Genomic DNA, 26,601 nt, shown 5'->3' with positions numbered 1-26,601 from the left:
CATAGCCAGCTCTGACACGGTGCCATCAATCTTTGAATGCTGAAAAAGCAGCAGTGTATCCAGAAAACACATTATGTGCTGCGATAAATGCACTGCCCAAGTGTCCCCTCTCCCCACTGCCTTTCAGCAGCAGGCAGCAGCAAACAGGTCGTCAGAGGAGCCAAGATGATGATTAAGTTTAGCATTTTCTACAATATTGACAAAGCACTTTAAGTACAAGATTGTTAGTTAATAATTTAGAAATGAAGAGCCCTGCTGCCTCTTGGTGTTCTTTTATGTTCTTTTAATGTAACTTTTCATTGTTACGCTGATGACCTGCAGTTTTATGTTCCTCTAACGATTGGAAATTGTGCTGAAGTATCTAAGCTAGAATCTTGTCTATCTGCAATTAGGGGCTGGTTATTGGATAATTTCCTGTTCATTACAGTTTTTTTCAATCGCTAACAAGCGCCTACCCATACTTCAGATACTTTTTCTAAACTCTTAACACAGACTCACACCTACAAAACACAATTGGCCAAATGGATAATTTTCTTCTCAAAAATACATTTTGTTAAATATATACTAACTCTTCATTTCAAAATAGAACACATCTTTCTCTGCACACACTAACTGTACAAAAACACTATAAATCTGACTCAAAATGAAATTAGTCTGTCAAAGAATAACACTTGTTTTCACTTCACAAGGTACATGCAGTCAATCAAAGTACACCAGGTTTCAAAATACTGGCTATTATTGACATTACAAAAACTGCATAGACTTTTATGTTTCAGTTTTACAGGTATTTGCATGCGAAACATGCAATCCACCATTTTGACACCAGAAATGTCTTGGTTGGTAACTGTATGTCCACATGTACAGTAATGTTCACATTCAAAAGCATTCCAGTAAAAAGCAAACAAGTTTTTGTTTCTTTACTGTTTACTACAGGAGGTACAGTAGAAACACGGTATGATAGGACAGAGAAAGTTTTACAGTATTGCTTACAGTGAACAAAATATCCATGAAACACACAAGAGCATTCTGAACAAAAAAACAACAGCAAAAAGCCAAGATAAAAAGGGGGGGAGGGGGAGGGGGGCTAAAAAAAGGCAAAAAATTTGCATCTAATCTCTGCGATCTTCAGGGTTAGGCCACATGTTTTCATCAACATCACATCTGATGTTATCCAAGTCGATGCACCTGGGATAAAACCGCCTGGTATGTCGGACCCACCCTTGGCAATCGTCAACTGTGATGTCCCTGGAGCCAGCATCCATGGCTTCAAGGAGGGACATCTGGTCATGTGGCTGATGGTCATAAACCTTCCACCTCCATGCAGAAAAGAACTCCTCTATGGGGTTGAGGAAAGGTGAATAGGGTGGAAGGAAGAGACTTACCAGTCTTGGGTGGACTTCAAACCATGTTGTTATTGCTTGCGAGTGATGGAAAGCCACATTGTCCCAGGTAATTACAAAGGTCCTCATGTTTTCACCCTCCTGACCCTGCTCTGGAACCAGGCGCTGGTGGAGATCATTGAGAAAGGCAAGCAAGCGCTCTGTATTATAGGGTCCAACCTGACATCTGTGAAGGAGTAATCCTGCATTTGCAATTGCTGCACACATGGTAATGTTTGCCCCTCTCTGTCCTGGCACATCAACTGTGGCCCTTTTTCCAATTACATTTCGTCCACGTCGACGCCTTTTGGCCAGATTGAATCCTGCCTCATCGATGTATATGAATTCATGAGGGGCCTGGTTGGCCTCCAATTCCATAACTCTCTGAAACAAAGTTTATGTAAGTCATGTTATTACTGTATACCATACTGTACTGTAACCTAGTATTGTGTAGGTTACCTACTTGCAAAGTGCAAAGCTTATAGAACTGGACATTGGATTGAATATACACTATACCTGGACATATTGTCGTCGTAGCTCCTTGACCCTCTCACTGTTCCTCTCAAAGGGAACAGTGTAGAGCTGCTTCATCCGCACTCTGTGTTTGGACAATGTCCGCGTAATGGTTGTGAGGCTGATTCTATCGATATTGTCAAATATCTCATGGTCCGCCACAATTCTAGTTTGAATTTCACGCAGTTTTATTGCATTATTTGCAGCAACCATTTCTACAATGGCAAGCTCCTGATCATTACTGAGGAGCTTTCCTCTTCCCCCAGAGGGTGGAAGACGTTGTATTCTTTAGAAAGACAAAAAATTCAACATATGCATTACTGTATGACCATATTGACATGTCAAGTGAGAATAGAAACAATCCATGTAAAATGCAATACTTACCTGTTGGTTTGTTGAAAGATGCGTATAATGGAGGCAACCGTTGACCGCCTCAAATTGGGCTGCACTCTTTCACCAGCCTCTCTTAGTGAAAGACCATGGTTTATTACATGGTCAATGATAGTGGCACGAATTTCATCACTGACTACTGTTCTTGCAGCCCTTGGAATGCCACCACCACGCATTCTTACACCTCTACCTTGCCCTCTCCTTGGGCCTGCTCTTCTCCCTGGGCCCTTTGCTCTTACTCTTCCTCGACCAGACATTACAGTGTTTGTCTTTTTTTTGTTTCCAAAAACATCACTCCTCAAGGTCTTGCCTTATAAACCCCACTGAGTCTAAGCCAGAATGGAATAAGCTGTGGTTGGCCCAATTTACCCAACATAAATCAGCTGTGTGTCAATTATTCAATTGTTTGTTTATTATCAGCTGAGATATATTTTTGATATTGATATTGTTTTTGTACTGATATCATTGCAGAAGCAGAGGTTTTTATACTGTATCTAAGGTTTGGAATATTGTTTTTGCTATTGTGGGATGTTGTGTGTTAACATTCGTAAATACTACAAAAACAGTCCATAATTTTGTTGGGAGGTATAGCTTGTCTGTTAAGAAAATGTAAGCATTGTGGAAATGTGTTCACTGACTGCATATTGGGTGAACACGACATGAAATGTGTGAATGGTATGGCCACAACAGACCGATGCTGTGCTAATTGTGTTTAGAGTTTTGCAAATGTGACAACTGTTTGGACAAACGCTTGTTAGCGACTGAAAAAAACTGTAATACAGGTAAGCTGTGTGTGTGGAGTACAATGGAGGGAGCAGGAAGAGTGAGAAGTAGAGGAGGCCGAGGAAGAGGACGTGGAGGTGAAGAAGTAGGATGAAGAGAACGACAAGGACAAGGAGGAGCAAGAGGAGGACGAGGAGGGGGGAGAGGAAGGGTAAGAAGAGTAAGAAATAGAATTGCTGATGACATCAGAGCTACAATAGTGGACCATGTAATCAACCATGGAGTGACCCTGAGGGAAGCTGGCCAACGGGTTCAGCCTAACTCGAGCCGCTACACTGTAGCAAGCATCATAAGGACATTTTGAAATGAGAGTCGGTTAGTACAGTCACTTTGCACTAAGACTTGTGGCACTGCCGTATGTCAATGAGAAATACAACAATACCATAGATGTAAAAATACTGAAATTTCCCACATGTGGGACTAATAAAGGTTATCTTATCTTATCTTTACAGAATTGCTAGACGTCCAGATGTTGGGGGCAGAGGCAGAATGTTCACTCCAGAGCAAGAGACCCATATAGTGAACATGGTGATTGCCAATAATGCAATAAGACTGCGCGAAATACAGCAGCGCATAATTGATAATGACACCATCTTTCAAAATATACACAGTGCAAGCATTTCTGCACTAAGTCGTGTACTTGCGCGCCACAGAATAAGAATGAAGCAAATTTACAGAGTTACTTTCGAGAGAAACACAGAACGTGTAAAGCAACTGCGATATGACTATGTGCAGGTAAGCTAGTGTCATTGGTTCTGAATTTGGAAGTGCATACTGTAGTGCTGTGCATGGGCCTGATGTGTTGCATTTGTTTTGTCTTGTCCAGAGAGTGATGGAACTAGAAGCAGATGCAATGGGACATGAGCTACTTTTTGTGGATGAGGCCGGTTTTAACCTCAGTAAAACCAGGAGACGTGGCAGGAACATTATTGGACACCGTGCCATCATCAATATCCCAGAACAATGTGGTGGTAACATAACCATGTGTGCAGCTATAAGCCAAAATGGTGTTGTTCACCATCATGCAACCATAGGCCCATACAACACTGCACACATTATTGCATTCCTGGACACCTTGCATGACATGCTCACTGTTCAGAGACCAGAGCAGACCCGATATGTCATCATATGGGACAATGCTAGTTTCCATAGGGCTGCTTTGGTCCACAACTGGTTTACAGACCACCCATCCTTCATGGCACTCAACCTCCCTCCATACTCTCCATTCTTAAATCCCATCGAGGAGTTCTTCTCTGCCTGGCGCTGGAAAGTGTACGACCGTCATCCTCATCAACAGGTAGCCCTTTTACAGGCAATGGAGGAGGCATGTGGAGATATTGACCAGGCATCATGCCAGGCCTGGATACGGCATTCAAGGAGATATTTCCCCGGTGCCTTGGACTGGAGGATATCGCATGCGATGTGGACGAAATTTTGTGGCCGGACCCAGAAAGACGACATGATGTAGGCTGATTGTCTTTTTTTTCCCTTTTTTTTGTGAAATTCCTATTCTGTGTTGTGACTTTGTCTTGGTTTTGATGAGTGTGAATAAACACCAATACTTGAAGTTTGGATCCTTGTATGTTTACATGACACTATGACAAAAGTGTGACCTCAAATTGACATCTGTACACAGAGAAAGCAAAAGCCAGATGTGTTTTGTATTCATACCATCAGTGTGCAGTTGGCGCATTGTGTGCTTAGTAGATGATGGCTTGTGTGTACTGTTTGATACGAAAACACCATTTTTACGAAGGTGTGAAGAGTTAATCTAGCTGTGTTCGCTTTTGCAAGAGAACTACAATGTTTTGATAATTGGGTGACAGGTTTTCTTATTTGTGTGTAGAGTTTTGCAAAAATAGCCAATAGTTACAAAAAATGTGCTTAAGCAATCAGAAAAAACTGTAAATAACCAATGACAACTCTTCAGTCCTGTCTACTGATAGAATTAATGCCCAATGAGTGGAAAGTGATTGTAATTCAGGGGGTTTTTAATCACTGCACTGTGGCTTATCATTCAGCATGATGTGACATAACAAAAGCTGGATTGGGCCATCTTGTTCTCATCGTACGGTCAGATAACACCTGTGCATTCGTTAAGAAAAACTGTTTCATTTTAATTTCTATCAATTTGTACAACATGTGAAACCCAGTTTGCATTTAAAATGATTCTCCATCCCTGCTGACTGAGAGATACTATTAGACTAGATACTGACAAACCTGCTTCCTGCACCACACACGAGGTGCACAAAGGCATGCCACAAACAACTTTTACAGCCGTTTCGCCTCCTAAAATGCTTCTTGAGTTTTATCCTATCCTATCCTGTTTGTGCTGTCCACATCCTCCCTCTACTTAAAGTTGCGGGTTATCAGTGAGAACAAAGGTCAAGGGTACGTCAGACATCCAGCATTTGTAATCATACTTGAAACAGGGACATCATCGTAATTGCTGTTAATAATTACAGTTGTGATAAGTGGGAGAGATGGCATTTATTGGTGGCACAACCGCCTGAGACCCCAGTTGATTTCCAGGATCTGGAGCAGGAGGAAGAGACGGTGGAAGCTTCGACGCAGACAGGGACGCTCTCAGGTATGTAGGACGAGCTGCTCTACATATACGTATGTGTTGGAAAGTAAAGAGGGAACTGCTGGGGAAGTGAGGACTGCTAAAACTCAAACCAAACTTCTCTGGTGTTTCTTCAACCTGACAAATCTCACCCTCTGGGACAACGCACGTTCTGACCTGCCTTATGTGCTCTGTCTTGTATTTGGGGGTCTGGACCTTTGCTGTTTTCTGTTAATGTGCTTTGATAAGTGATGTTCAAAGGAAAGACAGGATCCTTTTCCTAACCTGATGTGATTAATGGACCTCAGAGCCACACAGAGCAGAAGCAGCAAAGGCGAGATGATGCGCCCGGCAGCTCAGCAGTACGTGGTGACCAGGCCGCTGTACTCGGAGGAGTCCTTCGCTCAGGACCATGAAAAGATCTACAGGCACCGCAAAACTATGCTGGACCACGTCAAACAGTATTTCACGTAAGGAACATGTCAGAATGCTTGTTGTGTTTTCTGTGTAGTTTCTGTGATGACTGAATATAAACCTAAGTTCTAAATGATGACTCTGCATAGGCTTGATGAAATGAACTGTGGTGAATTCAGCAACAGCCTGCTCGTATTTCCACCAACACTTAAAAGGTTCAGCCTTATTTGGCTCAGTTTACACAGGTTAAGTTTATAGTGATTAAGGTCTGACGAGCCACTTTATCTGATATAAAAACATTATGTGTTTGTGTTTGTTATATATGTAAAAGATCTTTGCAGCATGCAAACAGGGTTAGGGCAGTTATTGGCAGAGGTAACTGATCTGTGACATTAAGACTGTCACTGATGTCCAGACGTTTTAAAAATGATATTTACTGGGTGTTTTAAATGGTGACACACTGGCAGGCCTATGCTGCTACACTATAACTATAATTATAAGGATGAACAGCTGTTGGCTATTTATCCACTTGGTGCTTTGTGTTTTTTGCTCCCTTGTAACAGTTATCAATGGTATAGGTACCGTGGTATTTAGATCCTTTGCTTTCAGCTGCAATTCTAACAAAGTAACAGAGGTGATGCTTTATCTATTTTAATTTCACATATTGCCTTCTCTGTGGACACTTTCAAAACTGGAAGCAGAATAAAAGTTTTATTCCTTGGCTTTAAAATCAGAATGAGTTTGTGCTACTTTTATTTATCTTATTTCCAACTCAAATCATTTTATGATTCTTTTTCTTAACTTTTATCGTGTTTTTATCTCTTTTCATGATTTTAAATGCACAGCACCTTGGTCAACATATGTTGTTTTAAATGTGCTATATAAATAAATTTGTCTTCACTTCTGTTTGTCAGTGTGCCAGGCTCAGTAAGCAGGAAAACTAGCGTTGATTGCATTTTATTAACAGACAGTTATTAAGACTCAAGACTCAAGAAGAAGTTTATTGTCATTTTGTATGGTGTTACCCAGCCTCACCAGCAACAGTGCAATAAGCAATACAGTTTAAAAAGAATAAATATAGTTTAAAAGAATGGGTTTTAAAAAAAGAGCAGCAAAAAAGGCATAAATAGCATAAAATCTAAGTTCTAAAACAAACTCCAGTCACATTTGTTCGGGTAGATAGCAGCAGTCCTTTCACAGAAGGGGATGGAAAAATTAGGTATTGTGTGTATCTGGGGAGTGTATTGTATGTATGTGTGTGTGTGTGTGTGTGTGTGTGTGTGTGTGTGTGTGGATAGGGGAAACACACGCTTGTTGATCTTATAGTGTAGCTGTGTGAATGGCTGTGTGGGTGGGGAGGGGGCACAGACCATTTATCAGTCTCACGGCTTGTGCAAAGAACCAGCATCCTGGTGGTTCTGCAGCTGATGCTCCTGTACCTCTTGCCAGACGGCAGGAGTGAGAACAGGCCATGACAGGGGTGGTGGGAGTCTCTGATGATGGAGGTAGCTCTGCGTATGCAGCGCTGTTTGTAAATCTCCTCCAGTGATGAGAGAGGGGCACCAACAATCCTCCTGGCAGTCTTAACAATCCTATTACAGTTTTTTCTGAATGCTTAAACCCTAACTGTGATTCTTATAGCACAATTTCTAAAACTATTAATACTTATAGCAAAACCACTCACTGAGTTTGCAAAACTAAAAGCACAAACACTGCTTTGCACTCAGTTTGCCATTTTGTAACACACACTTTGCAAAACTGTAGACACAACTCACTGCTTACACTCAATTACCAAATTTCCAACACACTCCTAGCAAAATTATACACATGTATGGCTATCATTAACACTATTTTGCCAACTGTCTGGCACACTTTCACATGTGAAAACTGTCTTAGATGATTAGTCCACTTTGCAATCAGCCTAAGCACTATAAACAGGCCACAGGTAAGCTGTCTATGTGGAGTACAATGGAAGGAGCAGCAAGAGTGAGAAGAGTGAGAATCAGAGGAGGCCGAGGGAGAGGACGTGGAGGTGAAGAAGTTGGAGGAAGAGGACGTGGAGGTGAAGAAGTTGGAGGAAGAGGATGTGGAGGAGCAAGAAGAGGACGAGGAGGGGAAAGAGGAAGGGTAAGAAGAGTAAGAAACAGAATAACTGATGACATCAGAGCTACAATAGTGGACCACGTCATCAACCATGGGATGACCCTGAGGGAAGCTGGCCAACGGGTTCAGCCTAAATTGAGCCGCTACACTGTGGCAGGTATCATTAGGACATTTCGAAATGAGAATCGGTAAGTACTTTGTAGCACGGCCATACTCTAATGAGAAACACAACAGTACCATACATGCAAAAATACTGAAATTGTTACTTCACAGAATTGCTAGACGTCCAGATGTTGGGGCAGAGGCAGAATGTTCACTCCAGAGCAAGAGACCCATATAGTGAACATGGTGATTGCCAATAATGCAATAAGACTGCGCGAAATACAGCAGCGCATAATTGATAATGACACCATCTTTCAAAATATACACAGTGCAAGCATTTCTGCACTAAGTCGTGTACTTGTGTGCCACAGAATAAGAATGAAGCAAATTTACAGAGTTCCTTTCGAGAGAAACACAGAACGTGTAAAGCAACTGCGATATGACTATGTGCAGGTAAGCTAGTGTCATTGGTTCTGAATGTGGAAGTGCATACTGTAGTGCTGTGCATGGGCCTGATGTGTTGCATTTGTTTTGTCTTGTCCAGAGAGTGATGGAACTAGAAGCAGATGCAATGGGACATGAGCTACTTTTTGTGGATGAGGCCGGTTTTAACCTCAGTAAAACCAGGAGACGTGGCAGGAACATTATTGGACACCGTGCCATCATCAATGTCCCAGGACAACGTGGTGGTAACATAACCATGTGTGCAGCTATAAGCCAAAATGGTGTTGTTCACCATCATGCAACCATAGGCCCATACAACACTGCACACATTATTGCATTCCTGGACACCTTGCATGACATGCTCACTGTTCAGAGACCAGAGCAGACCCGATATGTCATCATATGGGACAATGTTAGTTTCCATAGGGCTGCTTTGGTCCGCAACTGGTTTACAGACCACCCATCCTTCATGGCACTCAACCTCCCTCCATACTCTCCATTCTTAAATCCCATCGAGGAGTTCTTCTCTGCCTGGCGCTGGAAAGTGTATGACCGTCATCCTCATCAACAGGTAGCCCTTTTACAGGCAATGGAGGAGACATGTGGAGATATTGACCAGGCATCATGTCAGGCCTGGATACGGCATTCAAGGAGATATTTTCCCCGGCGCCTTGGACTGGAGGATATCGCATGCGATGTGGACGAAATTTTGTGGCCGGACCCAGAAAGACGACATGATGTAGGCTGATTGTCTTTTTTTTCCTTTTTTTGTGAAATTCCTATTCTGTGTTCTGACTTTGTCTTGGTTTTGATGAGTGTGAATAAACACCAATACTTGAAGTTTGGATCCTTGTATGTTTACATGACACTATGACAAAAGTGTGACCTCAAATTGACATCTGTACACAGAGAAAGCAAAAGCCAGATGTGTTTTGTATTCATACCATCAGTGTGCAGTTGGCGCATTGTGTGCTTAGTAGATGATGGCTTGTGTGTACTGTTTGATACGAAAACACCATTTTTACGAAGGTGTGAAGAGTTAATCTAGCTGTGTTCGCTTTTGCAAGAGAACTACAATGTTTTGATAATTGGGTGACAGGTTTTCTTATTTGTGTGTAGAGTTTTGCAAAAATAGCCAATAGTTACAAAAAATGTGCTTAAGCAATCAGAAAAAACTGTAAGTTGACGCTTCTCGTAGGACTTGCAGCTGCCAAACCAAGCTGTAAAATCTTGTGTCAGGATGTTTTTAATGGTGCCTCCGTAGAAAGTTGTGAGGTGGAGTGTGGAGAGTCTCCTGAGGAAGTGGAGACGCATTTGTGCTTTTTTGATAACAGCTGTGGTGTTAATGGAGAAGGACAGGTCATCAGCAAGGTGTACACCCAGGAACTTAACACTGCTGACCCTCTCCACAGCAGCACCATCTATGGTGAGGTCGGTGTGGTGATCTCTGCCAGCCTTCCTGAAATCGATCACCATCTCTTTTGTTTTGTCCACATTGATGGTGAGATTGTGGGATCTGCACCACACTCCAAGCTGCTCCACGTCCATTCTATAGGCAGACTCATCGTCAGTGACGAGACCAACCACAGTTGTGTCGTCTGCAAACTTCACAATGTGGTTAGTGCTGAATCTGGCCGTACAGTCATGTGTGAGCAGACTAAACAGCAGTGGGCTCAGGACACACCCCTGAGGAGAGCCTGTACTCACTGAGATGGTCTTTGATGTTTGGCTGCCCACCTTGACTGTCTGTTGCCGCTTTGTTAAGAAGCTGAAAACCCAGTTGCAGGTTGCCGGGTCCACGCCTAATAGCATCAGCTTTTCTACCAACTGCTGTGGAATGATCGTGTCAAAAGCTGAGCTAAAGTCGATGAAAAGGACTCTGGCATAGGTGTTCCTCCTCTCCAGGTGTGACAGCATAACGTGGAGATAGCATCCTCTGTAGATCGGTTTGTTCTGTATGCGAACTGAAGGGGATCGAGGTCTGTTGGGAAACTGTTCAAGACCAGCTACTTGAAGCGTTAACTCACAATTGGTGTGAGGGCCACAGGCCGGAAGTAATTTAAGCATGCTGGGTTGACTTTCTTTGGCACTGGTATTATGGTGCCACTTTTAAGGCAAGCTGGCACAACTCCCTGTCTGAGCGAGATGTTGAAGATGTCTGCAAAAACATCTTTAAACTGCTCTGCACAGGCCTTTAAAACATGTCCAGGGATGTTATCTGGTCCCACTGCTTTGCGTGGGTTGACACTGGCAAAGGCCTTCCTCACCTCAGCTGTAGACACCTGAAAAACCTGGTCACATGATTGCAGTAGGAGTGTTTGTGCCTGGGTGGTACTATTAGCCTCAAACCGTGCTTAAAAGTCGTTCAGTTTTTCTGGTCGCGAACGATCAAACTTCGGGGGGAGGGGGCTTGTAGTCTGTAATGTGTTGGAAGCCCTGCCACAGCCGTCGTGGGTCTTTGTCGCCAGTTTTTGTGCATACAGCCTATTTGCTTCTTTGATCCCCTTTGACAGGTTCGTCCTTGCCAGACTGTAAGCTGCAGTATTCCCAGATTTGAAGGCTTTGTTCCAAGCCCTCAGCAAAGAGCGAACCTCCCCGGTTAGCCATGGTTTTTGGTTGGCTTGCTTCCTGATGGGTTTGACCAATGTCACATCATCTATACACTTATTGATGTAGTCAATGACAGACACAGAGTATTCCTGGAGGTCAGTGATGTTGTTATATGTTTGCAGCCTCTCTGAAGATTTCCCACTGGGTGGTCGCAAAACAGTCTGTTAGTGCAGAATTTGCATCTGGTGGCCAAATTCTAACTTCACTGACCACTGGCTTGTCGTGCTGCACTCTGCATTTGTAAGCTGGTGTGAGTATAAGGGCCAAGTGGTCAGAGTTACCAACATGGGGGAGGGCAGCAGCTCTGTAAGAGTGCTTGATGTTTTTATACACTTTGCCTAGTGTATTCTCTGCCCTGGTTGCAATGTTCACGTGTTGGTAGAATTTGGGCGGAACAGATGTAAGACTTGCCTGGTTGAAACCTCTGGCTGTTATAAAGAAGGTGTCAGGATGATCTTTCTGCTGCTCACTGATGTTGTTGTAGAGCTCTGTCATGGCCACCTTCACGTTGGCATTCGGTGGTATGTAGACAGCTATAATAATAACTGCCGGCAGCTCCCGCGGCATGTAGAATGGCCGGCATTTCACAGTCAAAGCCTCTAGATGTGGCGAGCAGTGAGTAGAGACCACCACGGCATCCTGGCACCACGAGTTGTTTGTGTAAACAACTAGCCCACAGCCTCTTTGTTTACCAGTCAGCGAGGCTACTCTGTCTGCTCTGTGTAGCGTCAGCCCCTCGAACTGTACCGTAGCAACCGTGAGTTCATAAGTTAAACTTTTCAGACTTGGTAATGGTTCCATCTGTCCATGCTGGTCTTCATGATTCACCATTCACCCATTTCCAATTATGGTCACAGTCTATTTAATCTGATTTTCACTTCTTTTTCTTTCCCCAAAAGAGTGTCTGTTATGTTGTGAGAGAAAAATGACAGGATGAGTGTGGTCAGCAGGAGTGACAGTGTTTATTTAAAAAAACGGCCAAAATCCTGGATTACTTCAAACACTGCAGAGCAACCTGATATTGAAGTACTCAGTGGCCAGTGTTTATGTAATAGTAATTAATGTATAATGAATATAATATAATATAATATAATATAATATAATATAATATTTCTTTTTATGTATTTTGATTGTAAAATCCTAATCCTAGGTTGGTAGAAGGTGTTTAAATACACAGAGTAAATAAGATTACCAAAAAAAGAACAAAATGATACAAGACTGCTCAATATTTACTTTGTACTTTGTAACCAGTTCAAACAATTTTGTGAAGCATAAAATGTAAAAAGCCGTTACTCTAGTGTTTCTCTTTAACACCATATGTTTTGGTTCGTTATCGTTTTAGATGTGACACTAAACGAGCCAAGAACACAGCTCTGTCTCTTCTCCCAGTCATCGGCTGGATGAAAGCGTACCGATTCAAAGAATGGCTGCTGGGTGACATCGTGTCTGGTGTCAGCACTGGATTGGTGGCTGTCCTGCAAGGTGAGTCGTACTAAGGCAGCTCCTCTGTTCTTCTTCCAGGACCAACTTTCTTAGAATTGGCTGCCCCTCAGTGGGAGATTTGGGGGTTTCGTGCTTACAGTCAGAGCTGTGGATGTGAGATGAGTATGTTAGCGATATCTACTCTCACATCATGCAAAAAAAAAGTGTAACAAAATGAATTGTTTTGCCCCGAGCATTGATAAGGAGCTCCGGTATTACCGGCCTCATGTTTTGAAATTTTGGCCATGTTTAACTAACATTGTAACAGTATAGATATAAGAAGGAAAATATGTAAAAGCAAGTTAAAAGGTCCTTTAAGCATTATATACCTAATTTACTTTAAAAAGTAAAAGAAAAATAAGTGATTCTTGTAGATTTTACTGGCACAGGTTGCTTTAGAAGACACAACACTGTAAAGTTCAATTCAATTCAATTCAATTCAATTCAATTTTATTTAGATAGTGCCAAATCACAACAGCAGTCGCCTCAAGGCACTTTATATTGTACAGTGAAGTGAAGTGAACAGGAACATTATGTTATAAATGTGAATAATACTTTGAGTGTTTCTGTCTTGCAGGTCTGGCCTACTGTTTGTTGGCCTCTCTGCCACCCTGGTATGGACTCTTCTCCGCCTTCTTCCCTGTTATCATCTACTTTTTCCTCGGCACCTCCAGACACATCTCAGTGGGTAAGGCCATCGTCCATTTCTATATAGCTGCTCTCTAAATGTTAGAATGTAAATATATCTGGACTTCCGGCTAATGGCGGCTTGGAGTGAGTAGTGTTTTGGTGAGCTCCTGCACGGTCGACCTTTTTTTTTAATAATTACTGGGCACTTTTTTTCTGACTCGACCCCAAGCGATATCTAACTCGTTTTAAAATAGTACACTTTTTCATTTTGGTCACTAAAATGCCACCAAAGCCGACTAAAGGAGGAAGCTCGATTCGGCCTCACCTGCGGCCTGCTTCTCCTGATGAGCCCTTGACCCACCCCGAGTCTGGGACTGCGGCCCAGGCCGCCACCAGTAGCGATGTCGGCGCTCTCAAGGCGGAGTTGCTTTCGGCTCTCCGTGAGGACTTTGCTGCTACACTTAAAACGGAGTTTCAAGCTATCCTTGGTGAAAGTCTTTCCTCCATTAAGTCCGAGCTTCTCTCCTTCAAAAAGGAATTGTCCTCTGGCCTGTCCTCTGGCCTGTCCGCGATGCAGGAGAGTTTCACTGGGCTAAAGGTAACGGTCGCCGAGATGGAGCGATCCCTGTCTACCTGTACCGATGACATCGTCAGCCTCCAGAGAAAAGTGGAGCATCTATCTAAAGCGGTAGCCAAGTTGGAGGATAAATGTGACGACTTGGAGTCCCGGTCCCGGCGTCAAAACATCCGCATCGTTGGGGTTCCAGAGGACGACCCATTGTCGGCATCCACGGCCGCTATTTCACGGTTGCTGAAGGAGGCCTTTGACCTCGCCGAGGAGCCGCTGCTAGACCGTGCTCACCGTACTCTGGCCCCCAAGCCTAAAACAGGTGAGCGGCCCCGTCCCATTGTAGCGAGGCTACACTACTACACTGACTGTGTTAAAATCCTGTCGAGGGCAAGGGAGCTTCAGCGGATTAAGGTGAACAACATGACCATCTCCGTTTTCCCCGACTACACTGCCAAGACAGCCCGAGCTCGTGCGGCCTTCGCGGACTGTCGCCGTCAGCTCCGAGGAATCGAAGGGGTCCGGCCTGCTCCACCCAGCCCGGCTGCGGATTACCCATGATGGGGTCACACGGGACTTTACCTCTCCAGAGGAGGCCAATACTTACATTAAGACGATAACCAAGTGAGGAAAAAAAAAATGTATATATACTATAATATATTTAAGGAAGCAATTGACGTCTCCGGTTTATATTTCACTGTTTGAGGAGTGTGTTTTTCTTCGTCTGGGGTAAGGTATTCTTTTAGGTTCAAAAATGTATGAGTCAGTTTTAAAATGTTTGTCCCTTACAGGGTTAATTTAAAAACAATATTTTCACTTAGGCATTCTTAGATTAGTGCCTGTCCTATGTTTCCATTTTATATTGTGTGTCTAGTCCTGCGGGATTCACCCGACACTTAAAGGTGTTTTTGTTTTTTGTTTTTTCTTGTTCCTATTGCGCTATTTAGCTGAAAGTACAACTTTGTCAATGACTCCCATAGGAGTCTGCACCGCTCCTTCGTTTGGGGAAGGACAGTGCAAGCAAGGGGAGGGGGTGGGGTGGGTGGTCTTTGTTTTGTTTTTTGTTGTTGTTTTTCGTTCTGTTTTCGTTTTGTTTTTTCCGTCTTATTTTCCTTTGGGAGGGGGGTGCCTACTTACTTCTGCTATAAATGACTGATCACATGTCCTGTGACATACAAGCCTCATCAAGTTCTTCCTCAGTTAGATTTTTAAGTTGGAACGTCAAAGGCCTTAACAACCCGGTGAAGCGTGCTAAAATATTTTCACACTTGAAGCGTCTAAATCCAGATATAGTATTTTTACAAGAAACACATCTGCAAGATACACATCATTGCAAGCTCAGGTACTCATGGGTTGGGGAGACCTTTCATTCAACCTTTAACTCTAAAGCCAGGGGAGTAGCTATTTTAATTAGTAAGAAGGTTGATTTTATGGTTTCCAAAACAATTGAGGATAAAAATGGTAGATTTCTTATAATTGCTGGTAAACTATTTCATACTCCTGTTTTGTTGGTCAATATTTATGCTCCAAATTTTGACAACCCTGATTTTACAAACAATCTATTTAGCACTCTTCCTTTTCTTGACACCCATTGCTTAATTCTTGCTGGGGAGTTGAACTGTGTAATGAACCTGACACTAGACCGCTCCTCACCTCGTGTCTTTACTCAGTCCTCTATGTCCAAATCAATCTCTGACTTCATGTCTCAGAATGGGTTTGTAGATCCTTGGAGGACGCGTAATCCACAAACAAAAAAGTTTTCCTTTTTCTCTCAGGTACACCAATCTTATTCCCGTATAGATTATTTTTTTGTTGATGGTTCTCTGATGCCTAAAGTCACATCTTCTGAATACCACCCAATTGTTATATCAGACCATGCTCCACTAAGCCTTGATATAAACTTCACTGGTAGACCTCGCTCCTGCCCTTCTTGGAGGTTCAACACTCTCCTACTATCTGCTGATTCATTCAACCAGTTCATTCTATCAGCAATCGATGACTTTCTTGCCTTTAATAAAAGCGATTCAGTCTCCTCCTCATTATTATGGGAAACACTGAAAGCATATCTGCGTGGCCAGATTATTTCTTATTCAGCTAATCTTAATAAAAATTCCAGGGCCAAGGTAGCAGAAATTTCAGCAAAAATTCAGGACGTTGACAACCAAAATGCCATTAATCCATCACAGATGTTATTGAAGCAACGACAGGATTTACAGACTGAACTTGATCTCCTCACAACAGCTGACGCAGAACGTCTTTTGATTCGATCCCGTGCTACCTACTACGAGCATGGTGAAAAGCCAAGTAGACTTCTGGCACACCAACTGAAACGTAGAGCCAGCTCTCGCACAATTTCACAAGTTAAAGACCAGTCTGGCAATCTGGTTTCTGACCCTGTCTCTATCAGTGGGATTTTTAAGAGATTCTACTGCAATCTCTACAGCTCTGAATCACAGTCAGTTTCAGATGAGATGCTTGCCTTCCTCCAGAATTCTGACCTTTCCACAGTAAATAAATCAGTTTCTGATGAGCTCGATGCTCCCATTAAAATAGAGGAAATTTTTGGCTCAATCAAATGTATGCAGAGCGGTAAGGCCCCAGGCTCAGACGGATTTCCGGCTGAGTTTTTCAAAAAATTTAAAGACAAGCTGGCCCCTCTCCTTCTTGATGTATATAATGAATCACTGCGAAATGGCCGGCTGCCCCCCACTTTAACGCAGGCATCTATTTCAGTTTTACTGAAGAAAGGCAAAGACCCTATGGCCTGTGAGTCCTACAGGCCCCTGTCTCTCCTAAATGTAGATTTTAAGATTTTGGCAAAACTACTTGCAATTCGGCTCGAGGCCGTTCTTCCACAGATTATCTCACAGGAACAGAATGGATTCATCAAAGGCCGTCAGTTGTTCTTTAACACACGTACGGTGCTAAGTACAATTTTTTCTGCTCACTGTCCCTCGTCTCCTGAGGTGATCATTTCTCTAGATGCAGAGAAGGCCTTTGATCGGGTTGAATGGGATTATCTTTTTGCTGTACTGACTAGGTTTGGGTTTGGAGAAAGGTTTGTGTCTTGGATCAAACTTCTTTATACATCCCCTCAGGCTTGTGTCATCACCAACTCAGTTCGATCTGATTATTTTCCACTATGCCGTGGCACTCGACAGGGGTGTCCTCTTTCTCCCCTTCTCTTTGCTTTAGCCATAGAACCTCTTTCTGTTGCTCTGAAATCCCTCTCTTCCTTTCATGGAATTATCCGTCCAGGTGTTGAACTTAAGGTATCCCTGTACGCAGATGATCTTCTTTTGTATGTAGCTGACCCCATATGTAGTCTTCCTTCAATTTTATCTGTCTTGGAAAAATTCAGCTCTTTTTCTGGCTATAAAATTAATTTGCTCAAGAGCGAATGTTACCCTGTGAACTCTTTAGCGTTAACACTTGAGCAGTCCGACATTCCTTTTAAGCTCAGCCCCTTGGGATTTAGGTACTTGGGAATTAATATTACACGAACTTTGCCTTTACTGTTTTCTGAGAATTTTGCCCCCCTGGTCTCACAATTTGCATTAGATTTCCAGAGGTGGAATTCCCTCCCACTGTCACTAATTGGCAGGATTAATATTATCAAAATGAATGTGCTACCCAGATTTCTCTTTCTATGTCAGTGTTTCCCCCTATTTTTGCCCAAACAGTTTTTTAAGTCCCTGGACCAGATGGTTTCTTCTTTTTTGTGGAATGGAAGGGCCCCTAGACTTAGGCTCTCTTTATTACAACAGTTTACCTCTAATGGGGGTCTTTCCCTACCAAATTTTTTAATGTACTATTGGTCTTCGCATATTCATAAGCTGACCTACTGGCTAAATTCGCCTAACCTGATTTGGTGTAAACTTGAAATTCAATCAATTTCTCCATATTTTTCACCCGCCTCCCTTATCTATTCATCACTGCCTGTTAAAACATCTTCTGTTGCTTCAAATCCCGTAGTGCTCTCTACACTTAAGATATGGTTTCAGTTCAGGTCGCATTTTAAATTCATATCCCCCTCTACCAGATTACCATTGTTAAGGAATCATCTATTTTCCCCTGCCACTACCAACGCCGCCTATTTGACGTGGCACGAAAGAGGCATAAAGACCATGAGAGCCCTTTACAAAGATGATGTCTTTCTTAGTTTCTCAGAGCTATCCTCAAAATTTAACCTACCTCCTACTCACTTGTTTCTCTATTTACAAATTAGACACTGTGTCTCATCACTGTTTCCAAATTTCCCAATTCTCCCTGCTGATCCTCCATGGGTTGACCTTCTGCTTGTTAGGCCTAATCAAAAATCACCTCTATCAAATATATATTGTATGCTTATGGCGACCGAATCTGACTTATCAGGTAAAATCAGAACCGCCTGGGAGCGTGAATTAGGTGTTGAACTGTTTGAATCATGGTGGGATAAGGTGAATCTCATCATGCGTTCAAGTACACCATGTGCTAGGCTACAGCTTATACAGTTTAAAGTAATAAACAGAGTCCATTTCTCAAAATCCCGTTTATCTAAAATTTTTCCTTCAATTATAGACCAATGTGACAAATGTCACACCTCCCCTTGCAATCTAAGCCATATGTTTTTTTTCTGTCCGAGTTTGAACAAATTTTGGAGTGACTTCTTTTCTGTACTTTCAGGGGGTTTTGGAATTCAGATCCGAGAAGACCCTCTAATAGCCATTTTTGGAGTTCCAAAGACCCCTCTTAATATAACTCCCCAGCAAAATGAGATCTTGGCCTTTTGCTCTCTTCTTGCTAGACGGTGTATTTTACTTCTTTGGAGATCTCCCACGCCTCCATCTGCATTGCAATGGCTTAATACTGTCCGGACATTCTTGAGGGTGGAGAAGATCTCACTCACAGTGAAGGGTAGTTCTGCAAAATTTATCCACAAGTGGACACCCTTTGTGGAAGATCTCAAATCTGTTCCTTAGTACAATGCAATTTACCCATCCTGCGACTATATTGAAAAGAATTTGGAATTTACTCCTTTTTTTTTTTTTTTTTTTTTAAGGTAGGCATAGGATTTAAGCACCCCCCTCCCCTTTTATTCTTTTCTTTTTCCTTTTTATTTATTTATCTTTTTTTTTTTTAATGTTGTTTCTTCAATTTTCTGTTCTTCTGTTGGTATGATGTTTGGTTTTTTTTGTATTTTAATTGCTCTTTTGTTTAACAAGTTAAAGTTAAAATGATTGGGAAAGAAACGTTTGAGAAAATATGTCATGTAAGATGCATATAATACAATGTATATAAGTTTCTATAATCTCTCAATAAACAAATAAAAAAAAAAAAAGAATGTAAATATATCTGCCATCCTCCTGTCTCCATGAAGGTCCATTTCCAGTGCTGTGTCTGATGATTGGCTCGGCGGTCACCAGGCTGGTCCCAGACGAGGGGCCAGCGTTCAACATCACGGGGTTTGAAGGCCTGACCAGAGACGAGCAGAGAGTGCTGGTGGCCTCTTCTGTGACCGTCCTTGCCGGTATCATGCAGGTGAATCAGCTCACCACAGCCAATAAGTAGCTCTAGTCAACAACTGAGTCACCTTGTCAACAAGCATGCTTTCTCAGGATCAAACACAAGCCTATAGAATCTCAAACATATGTTTGTGGTTTGGAAACAACAAAAAGCTTTGTGCCCTTGACAGAAAACAGAAGTTGTATTTCGTCCTTGCACATTTTTAATAAGGCTCCTTGAGAGCCGTTCATCACAACTTCATTTGTGAGCTCTAGCTTTCAAAGGAGCATGCCTAGCTCCATCTTTCCATCAAAAAGTACTACTTAGCGGCAAATGTAGGATAATAGTGTGAAGCATGCAAACACTGACAGCTACTGAAAAGAATAGTTTGATATTTCAAAACTTTATATTGATTGCACTCTCACATTTATCCATTTAAGGCAATGGTTAGCTAGCATAGCTTGAAAGCTGGACACACCAAGAAGTCTGTGCTCCCTGCATGTTTGTCTGTTTAACAACTTTTTTTGTTGATGATTATTTTTTGAAATACATTTTTTGGAATAGGAGAAACAAAACCAAAATCCCAGTCAGTGAGCATAACAGGCACTCATAGATGGACTTATTACTATCTTTAAGTTTGTTAGCTTTGGACTACGTCCACACTCACCCGGATAAATTTGAAAACTGTGGGGGGGGTTTAAAACGCTCCGCGTCCACTCTATCGTTTTCAGTCGTTTCTGAAGAGCTGTTCATCCACACTGAAACGACTGAAACGCTTACGTTCCAGTCCTGCGCATGTGTGAAACACAAGAAGATTCGACCTGCCTCATTTTTGTCTGCCGCTTATTCACTTTCCGGCTCGTTGAAACGTCGCGGCAAAATGTCGAGGAAAAGCACCGAGTTTTTTAAATGGACTAACAATGAGGTGGAGTTGTTGGTGCGAGTAACACAAAAGTACAAAGTTGCAAAAGCGAGTGAGAATTAAAGAATGTGAAGAAAAGCTATCTGGAGCATGTACAGACTGATATTAATCTTTAACAGGATGTCAACACTGAGAGCAAACAAAACAACTGCTGTATAATGCTCTTCGCTATCTTAGTTTAATTGGTCACATGACTGCATCGCATGACTAAAATGTGTCATCGTTTTTGAAAAAGTTCGCTGTCCACACTGCGATGCGAAAATGGCATTTTCAAATGTATCCGCTTTGGAGAGCGTTTTCAAAGCGCTCCGTTTTCCTTGACCGAAAACGCCGTCTCAGTGTGGACGGGAGGCCAAAACAGAGAGAAAACGATGCGTTTTCAAACAAAAACATATTGGTGTGGACATGGCCTTGGACTGAGGCAGGATAAGATAAGCATACTCCATACAAGAAACGTTATTACCTGCAGAGAGAGTCACAGAGTAATAAGGATATATGATATGATCATGTCATATTTGACCTAGAATCTCACTCTTACATTTCACATCCGCATTTCATTCAAGCTGTGTTCAATCTTTAAAGAAAGTATTGGCAGGGAGAATGAGTGGCCTCATTACAGTAGTTAGAAATATACTGTAGTTTAATGTTTTGTAATAAACTCAAGTTATTCATGTTACTCCTATGTAACGATTGTGTAACCAAAGACAGGATCTGTCATGCTACACAAAATCAGATTTTTCACTGCACTGCAAACTTCAACTACGGTTATAAATGAATACATACAAAAATACAGCATTATTCTCTTGAAAAGAAACACTGCCCAGAGAGTGAGCTGTGTTGGCGGAGGCTCACACTCCCTGGGTGCTTCCTGTTAATTATATGTACAGTATGATGTTTAGTCTTAGATGGTTCACTTAATCAATTATGTGATTTGCAGAAAACTGGCAGTTATTTTTATATCTGTTGAGAGAACTGAAAAATGTAAGCATTCATTAGTCCCAACTGGACTCTTACCAGTACTTTCAGGGTATTTTTGTAATACTAATCACACAGCCTGCTTTTATTTGTCAGAGTGGTACTTTTACTGTGTGTTAGTTGTTTATCTTAAGGATGTGAATACCATACCAGATTATGACATATATGCTGCTTTCTGCCAATCAAACAAGCAGCACATTGAGATGAACAGCTGTTGTCGACCTGTGATGTGGTAGTACACAGAGGGACGTTACAGGGTTTTCATTCCTAAAAGAAATTTAAAAATGACCTTTTTTCTTTTTCCGGCAACAAGCAGTTTAATAATACACGACTTTGATATATTTATCATGTTGGGTTTTTGTCATATTTTTATCTAAAGGATTTAATCTGTTTGTGACTTCTGTCTCTGGCAGCTTGCGATGGGCGTTCTCCAGGTGGGATTCGTTGTCATGTACCTTTCCGACACACTTGTGTCAGGTTTCACCACAGCTGCTGCAATCCACATTCTGGTGTCGCAGCTCAAGTTTGTGTTGGGGCTGGAAGTTCCAGGTATCAGTGGGCCGCTGTCACTCATATATGTAAGTAAAGGACAGCTTGAAGCTTGCTCTCTGTTCATCACAACAAGTTGTTTATCTGCTGGACTCTGGTTTCATTCTTCAGACCTTGGAGATCATCTTTAACAAGATCACCTCCACCAATGTCTGTGATGTGGTGATCTCCATAGTGATCATGGTGGTGGTGTTCATTGTAAAGGAGATCAATGACCGATTTAAATCCAAGCTGCCTGTGCCGATTCCCATAGAGGTCATCATGGTGAGCAACACTGCAAGACTCCTGACATTTTTGCATATCTCGAGGATTTGAAGGCTTGTTGGTTCCATAAACAATAACACTGATATTTATTACACTGATTTTGGCTCTTCACTTTAACGACTGTGCTCAGCAGGTGAATAACACTCATTAAAGTGATTAATGTTCATTTATGGGCCAGAAAAAGATTTCACCGAGAGATACCGGTCACAGGTTCACACCTGCAGTTAATAAATGCTCTCTGACTTTTGTATTTAAAAGAGTAATTAGCTGTGATTAATAATTTGTCATTTCTTTCACAGACTGTTATTGCATGTGGAGTTTCATATGCGTTCGACTTTAAGACAAGATATGGCATTGATGTTGTTGGTTATATTCCAAAAGGGTAAGAATACATCAAGCTTACAATAAAACGTGTCGATTGTTTTATCTTTGCTGTAAAAGAGTCAGTGCAGAACATTGGCAGCAGGAGTTATCAATGACAAACTGTACTTCCCCTGTAAGATTATACTGTTGTTTTAATATCCTGAAACTGTACATAACTCATAAGTACATAAGAAGTTATCCAACTTTATCAGGTGATAATAGCTAAAAGCTAACATTTTGTTTTTGAGATTGCAAAAGTGTAGAATCAGAAAGGCACTCAAAGAGAGGTCAAACCACTTCCACAACAAAATTATAGTTCTAAAATGCAACATGCAAACTTTACACATTTTATGTCTCTTTCTGCTTTGGCCAAAATTAAATGTTTTTTGATTTGTTTGGTCTGCGACCTACTGTCACGTGCTGGCTGTGTGAAGCAGACAGGAGAGGACCCAAACGCAGACCCAATGGATTTCGGTTGCACTATGTCCTCACAGTGTACGAACGAACTATTTACAAATGTACTTATATACATGCCATCCCGGTCAAGGCCGAGCCAGATGCAAAGGCCGAGCCGGGGGGCGGAGGCATCAGTCTGCCAGATGCATTACTAGCCCGAACGAGTCCCACAAGACGAAAGGACCGCAACTGAGCGGCCCCTCATGGTCAGCCTGCAAGTCGCTAGGCTGACTGAGGAACAACGGCTACCGCTGATGGGCACTCAGCACCCACTCCCCAAAAGAGGGGCTGGCTGCCACGTTCAAGCGGTAAAACCATGTAAAGGTGGTAGCTGAGCACCACCGCACAAATTGCAGAGAGGAAGGCGCCCCTTCACAAGGCCCAGTAGTGGCCACCCCACGGGGCGAGTGGGCCCACACACCCGAGGGAGAGGAGCTCCTACCGAGGCATAAGCCTGCTGGATTGCCTTTACCACCCAGAGGGACAAGCGGGACTTGGACAGAGGCCTGTCCAGGATCCCGGGATTGAAAGAAACAACCAGTTGGTCCGTTGTCCAAACAGCACGTACGTACAGCACCAGAGCTCGGACGGGGCACAAAGCAGTTTCTGAGCTGCCTGTCGGTCCACGCCTTCCGTGGGAGCTGACTGCAGCTCAACCGACTGGGAGAGGTGGGAGTCCTTGAGGGCTTTTGGCAGGGTTGGGCCAGAGGACCACCCCCTTCCCATCTGGTAGCCACCTGCAACATTCACTGTGGACCGACAGTGCCTGGAGTTCACTAACTCTTCTGGTGGATGTTATGGCCAGAAGGAAGGCGGTTTTAAGTGATAGCCACTTTACCTCAGCTTTCTCCAGAGGCTCAAAGGGAGGGCACTGAAGGCCACCAAGGACCAGGTCCAGGTCCCAAGGGGGAAGCAGGGACCCTGGCCTGCGAGCTGTTAGATGCTGGGTGCCCCTCAGGAACCACAATATCAAAGTGCTATCGGTGTAGCTGAGTGCTGAGTGACCAAGGCAAAGTAATCACAGCCACCATACCACGCAGGGTCACAACTGTTCTGCTTGCCTTCAGCTGGGACTTCAGGAACTGCTGGATGGCATCCACTGTCGCACCATGGGGGTCCAGCCTGTGGACCGCACACCAGGAAGGGAACAGTCCCCAGCGATAGTCGTAGGCAGCCCTGGTAAATGGTGCACAAGACTCCTGCATAGTGTTCACGACTGAGTCAGGCAGCCCTAAGGCGCGGAGCCTCTCCCTCTCAGAGGCCAGGCCGTCAGCCCTGCGGGGAAAGGGTGGAACAGCCTGGGAAAGGAGGTCCCTACAAACTGGGAGCTCCCAGGGTGTTCTGTCCAGGAGGGGTGGGCTTGCTGGGAACCAGGGCATGTGGGGCCACCAGGACCAGCCTTACCTCCTCGGTCTGGACTCGGTGGAGGGACCAAGTGGAGGAGGGACAAAGGAAGGAAGGCATATAGGAGGGCCCGGTGCCAGGAATGCGCCAGGGCGTCCCACCCTAGAGGGGATTGTCAGCCTTCAGGGAGAAGACTAGAGGGCACTGTGTTGATTCCCTGGAGGCAAAGAGGTCGACCTCTGCTCTCCCGAAATGGCCCCGGAGTTGTTTGAACACTTGTGGGTGGAGCCTGCCATCTTCCTGGGTGAGGAGCCTGCAAACCAGGGGCCCATCCTCCTCACTTTGAGGGGGGGGGTTGCCTCCACTGTGTGTAGCCGCAGCGTCTACAAAAGGCGCTGCTGGGGCTGGAGATCTCCAGGGCCCCAAGTTGGAGCCTCAGGGCAGGTTGTGGCACAGAAGCTCTGGGCCTCCCCACTCTTGCTGAATGCCTGCGCAGGCCCCGTGCCATCTCCTGAGCAGCACAGCTATTGTCTGCAACTTGCTGCAGGAGCTGGGCCGAACATGGCTGTAGGGTCAACTGACAGCCTCGAGAGTCACCAGAGGAGAGGACGGACTCGTCATCAATGTCCTCCTCCTGATAGTCATCCTCCACAGGCCCAAGCTTGGAGGCAATACGCCAGAGGAACACAGCAGCTTCTTATTGCCTTATAAGTGAGATAGGGGCTAGGTAGGGTCCAGGGAGGCTGCTGAGACAGGCTCCCACACTGCCACAAACACACACCCTCACACAGTAACACACATAGGTACCATACAGTCAATCACACACGCACATACACTAGTTGTGTATGTAAACTGTGGGGCGTAGCCGGGCTAGCCGGAGTATCTTAAAGAAGTATCTACATGCCACGACCAAGGGGGAGGGTTATACCCCGTACATATGGAATATGCAACAGAGTGGAGAGGTAGTCTGATGATAGAGAACAAGAAATACAAAACTAACTAAACTTGTAATGTACATGAAACTAAACAGGCTGGTAGGCAGAACACACGGTGGGGAATGAGGGAGACAGAGGCTTAAATACACAGCACAATATCGAGAGAGCAGAAAACACATGGGGAACACAGCTGAGACAAATTAGACATGATGAGAGGGAAGATGAGAGAGAGACACAGAGGGCAAAGACACAAGGGGGAACCGAATAGTCCAAGAACTAAACAGGGACTATAAGAATACTCAGAATAACTACGACTGTGAATGAACCTGAACATAAACCATAATACAAAATATTACTAGAATACAAGAAAGTCAAAATGACCCAGAACCATGAGACCTGTATTTTGAAACAGTAATTAACATGGTAAATGGACTGGTTCTTATATAGCGCTTTTCTACTCATCTGAGCACTCAAAGCGCTTTACACAACTTGTGCATTCACACAAGCACATTTTTTCTAAGTGCTTTCTAACTAGCATTCACACACACAGCTAGGAATCGAACCACCAACCTTCCGATTAGTAGACGACCTGCGCTACTGCCTGAGCTACAGCCACCCCAACATAATACTACACTTTAGCTAAGGGTCCAACATGCTAAGGTAAGGGTCTGAGTTCTGGGTCTGAATTGTTTCTTTTATCATTCGTGGCTGATCCACCTGACCGTGTCCATGTTTAGAGACACAGTAATCTGACAGACTTGTACCGTTTCAGGTACGAGGCGCCAGTCGCCCCAAACCCGCAGATCTTCCAAGAAACAGCAGTAGAAGCATTTCCTATAGCCATCGTGGGTTTTGCTGTGGCCTTCTCTGTGGCCAAAGTTTATTCTATAAAACATGATTACACCATAGATGGAAACCAGGTGGGTAACAACTCAGCGACATGTAGGTTAAAGTCGTGTCAGGACTTCAGTGTGATTTTATGCTGAGGAGTGTTTTTATCTCTGTGACCCGGCTACAGGAGCTGATAGCCTTTGGAGTCAGCAACATCTTTGGAGCTTCCTTCAGGTCTTTTGCAGCGAGTACAGCTCTTTCTAGGAGTGCAGTTCAGGAGAGCACAGGAGGCAAAACTCAGGTAAACTAATGTAGCTGATGCCGGATCCATCCATGTCAGGTAACACTTAACAAATACATGTGAGTCGTTACTGAAGGATGAGAGGAGAAAACCCGATAATATCAGTGGAAAAGCCTGTGTGTTTGTCACTCTCGCTCCAAACTCATCACAATAACATTCCCACACTAGTGCACCAGTCACACATGAGGCATCA

The 26,601-nt window shown here is 43.5% G+C and overlaps 3 protein-coding genes across 3 annotated transcripts in view; 2 read left to right on the top strand and 1 right to left on the bottom strand.

Annotated features, from left to right (window-relative positions):
- Positions 1-425: 425 nt before the first annotated feature.
- LOC102078150 (uncharacterized) lies at positions 426-3,113 on the bottom strand. The gene is made up of 2 exons (XM_019346368.2): positions 1,896-3,113; positions 426-1,763 (listed from the first exon to the last, which is right to left on the bottom strand). The coding sequence occupies exons 1-2, from the start codon at positions 2,103-2,105 to the stop codon at positions 1,110-1,112; spliced, it is 864 nt and encodes a 287-aa protein (XP_019201913.1). The 5' UTR covers positions 2,106-3,113; the 3' UTR covers positions 426-1,109.
- A 402-nt stretch (positions 3,114-3,515) lies between these two features.
- Positions 3,516-4,733, top strand: LOC109194998 (uncharacterized). The gene is made up of 2 exons (XM_019346367.2): positions 3,516-3,800; positions 3,892-4,733. The coding sequence occupies exons 1-2, from the start codon at positions 3,555-3,557 to the stop codon at positions 4,531-4,533; spliced, it is 888 nt and encodes a 295-aa protein (XP_019201912.1). The 5' UTR covers positions 3,516-3,554; the 3' UTR covers positions 4,534-4,733.
- Positions 4,734-5,553: 820 nt separating this feature from the next.
- The window catches only part of LOC109195278 (chloride anion exchanger), a 47,209-nt gene continuing 26,161 nt past the window's right edge, over positions 5,554-26,601 (top strand). Inside the window, exons 1-10 of the mRNA XM_019347262.2 lie at positions 5,554-5,655; positions 5,940-6,101; positions 12,647-12,786; positions 13,364-13,474; positions 19,344-19,504; positions 21,779-21,943; positions 22,026-22,178; positions 22,478-22,560; positions 26,049-26,196; positions 26,295-26,408. Coding sequence (XP_019202807.1) covers positions 5,971-6,101; positions 12,647-12,786; positions 13,364-13,474; positions 19,344-19,504; positions 21,779-21,943; positions 22,026-22,178; positions 22,478-22,560; positions 26,049-26,196; positions 26,295-26,408 — 1,206 coding nt within the window. The 5' untranslated portion in view covers positions 5,554-5,655; positions 5,940-5,970. The remainder of the gene's footprint in view (positions 5,656-5,939; positions 6,102-12,646; positions 12,787-13,363; positions 13,475-19,343; positions 19,505-21,778; positions 21,944-22,025; positions 22,179-22,477; positions 22,561-26,048; positions 26,197-26,294; positions 26,409-26,601) is intronic.

The sequence above is a fragment of the Oreochromis niloticus genome, linkage group LG17 (assembly GCF_001858045.2).
Source record: "Oreochromis niloticus isolate F11D_XX linkage group LG17, O_niloticus_UMD_NMBU, whole genome shotgun sequence".
Classification (NCBI taxonomy): Eukaryota; Metazoa; Chordata; class Actinopteri; order Cichliformes; family Cichlidae; genus Oreochromis; species Oreochromis niloticus.
The sequence above is the reverse complement of the archived record's forward strand: the minus strand, read 5'-3'. Positions and strand labels throughout refer to the sequence as shown.

What these genes read in the sequence shown, in the direction of transcription:
- LOC102078150 (XM_019346368.2), bottom strand. Translation starts at nt 2,105, where the DNA reads ATGGTTGCTGCAAATAATGCAATAAAACTGCGTGAAATTCAAACTAGA. An exon ending in TACGACGACAATATGTCCAG is followed by an intron (nt 1,764 to 1,895) that starts GTATAGTGTATA and finishes ACTTTGTTTCAG; the next exon opens with AGAGTTATGGAATTGGAGGC.
- LOC109194998 (XM_019346367.2), top strand. Translation starts at nt 3,555, where the DNA reads ATGTTCACTCCAGAGCAAGAGACCCATATAGTGAACATGGTGATTGCC. An exon ending in TGCGATATGACTATGTGCAG is followed by an intron (nt 3,801 to 3,891) that starts GTAAGCTAGTGT and finishes TGTCTTGTCCAG; the next exon opens with AGAGTGATGGAACTAGAAGC.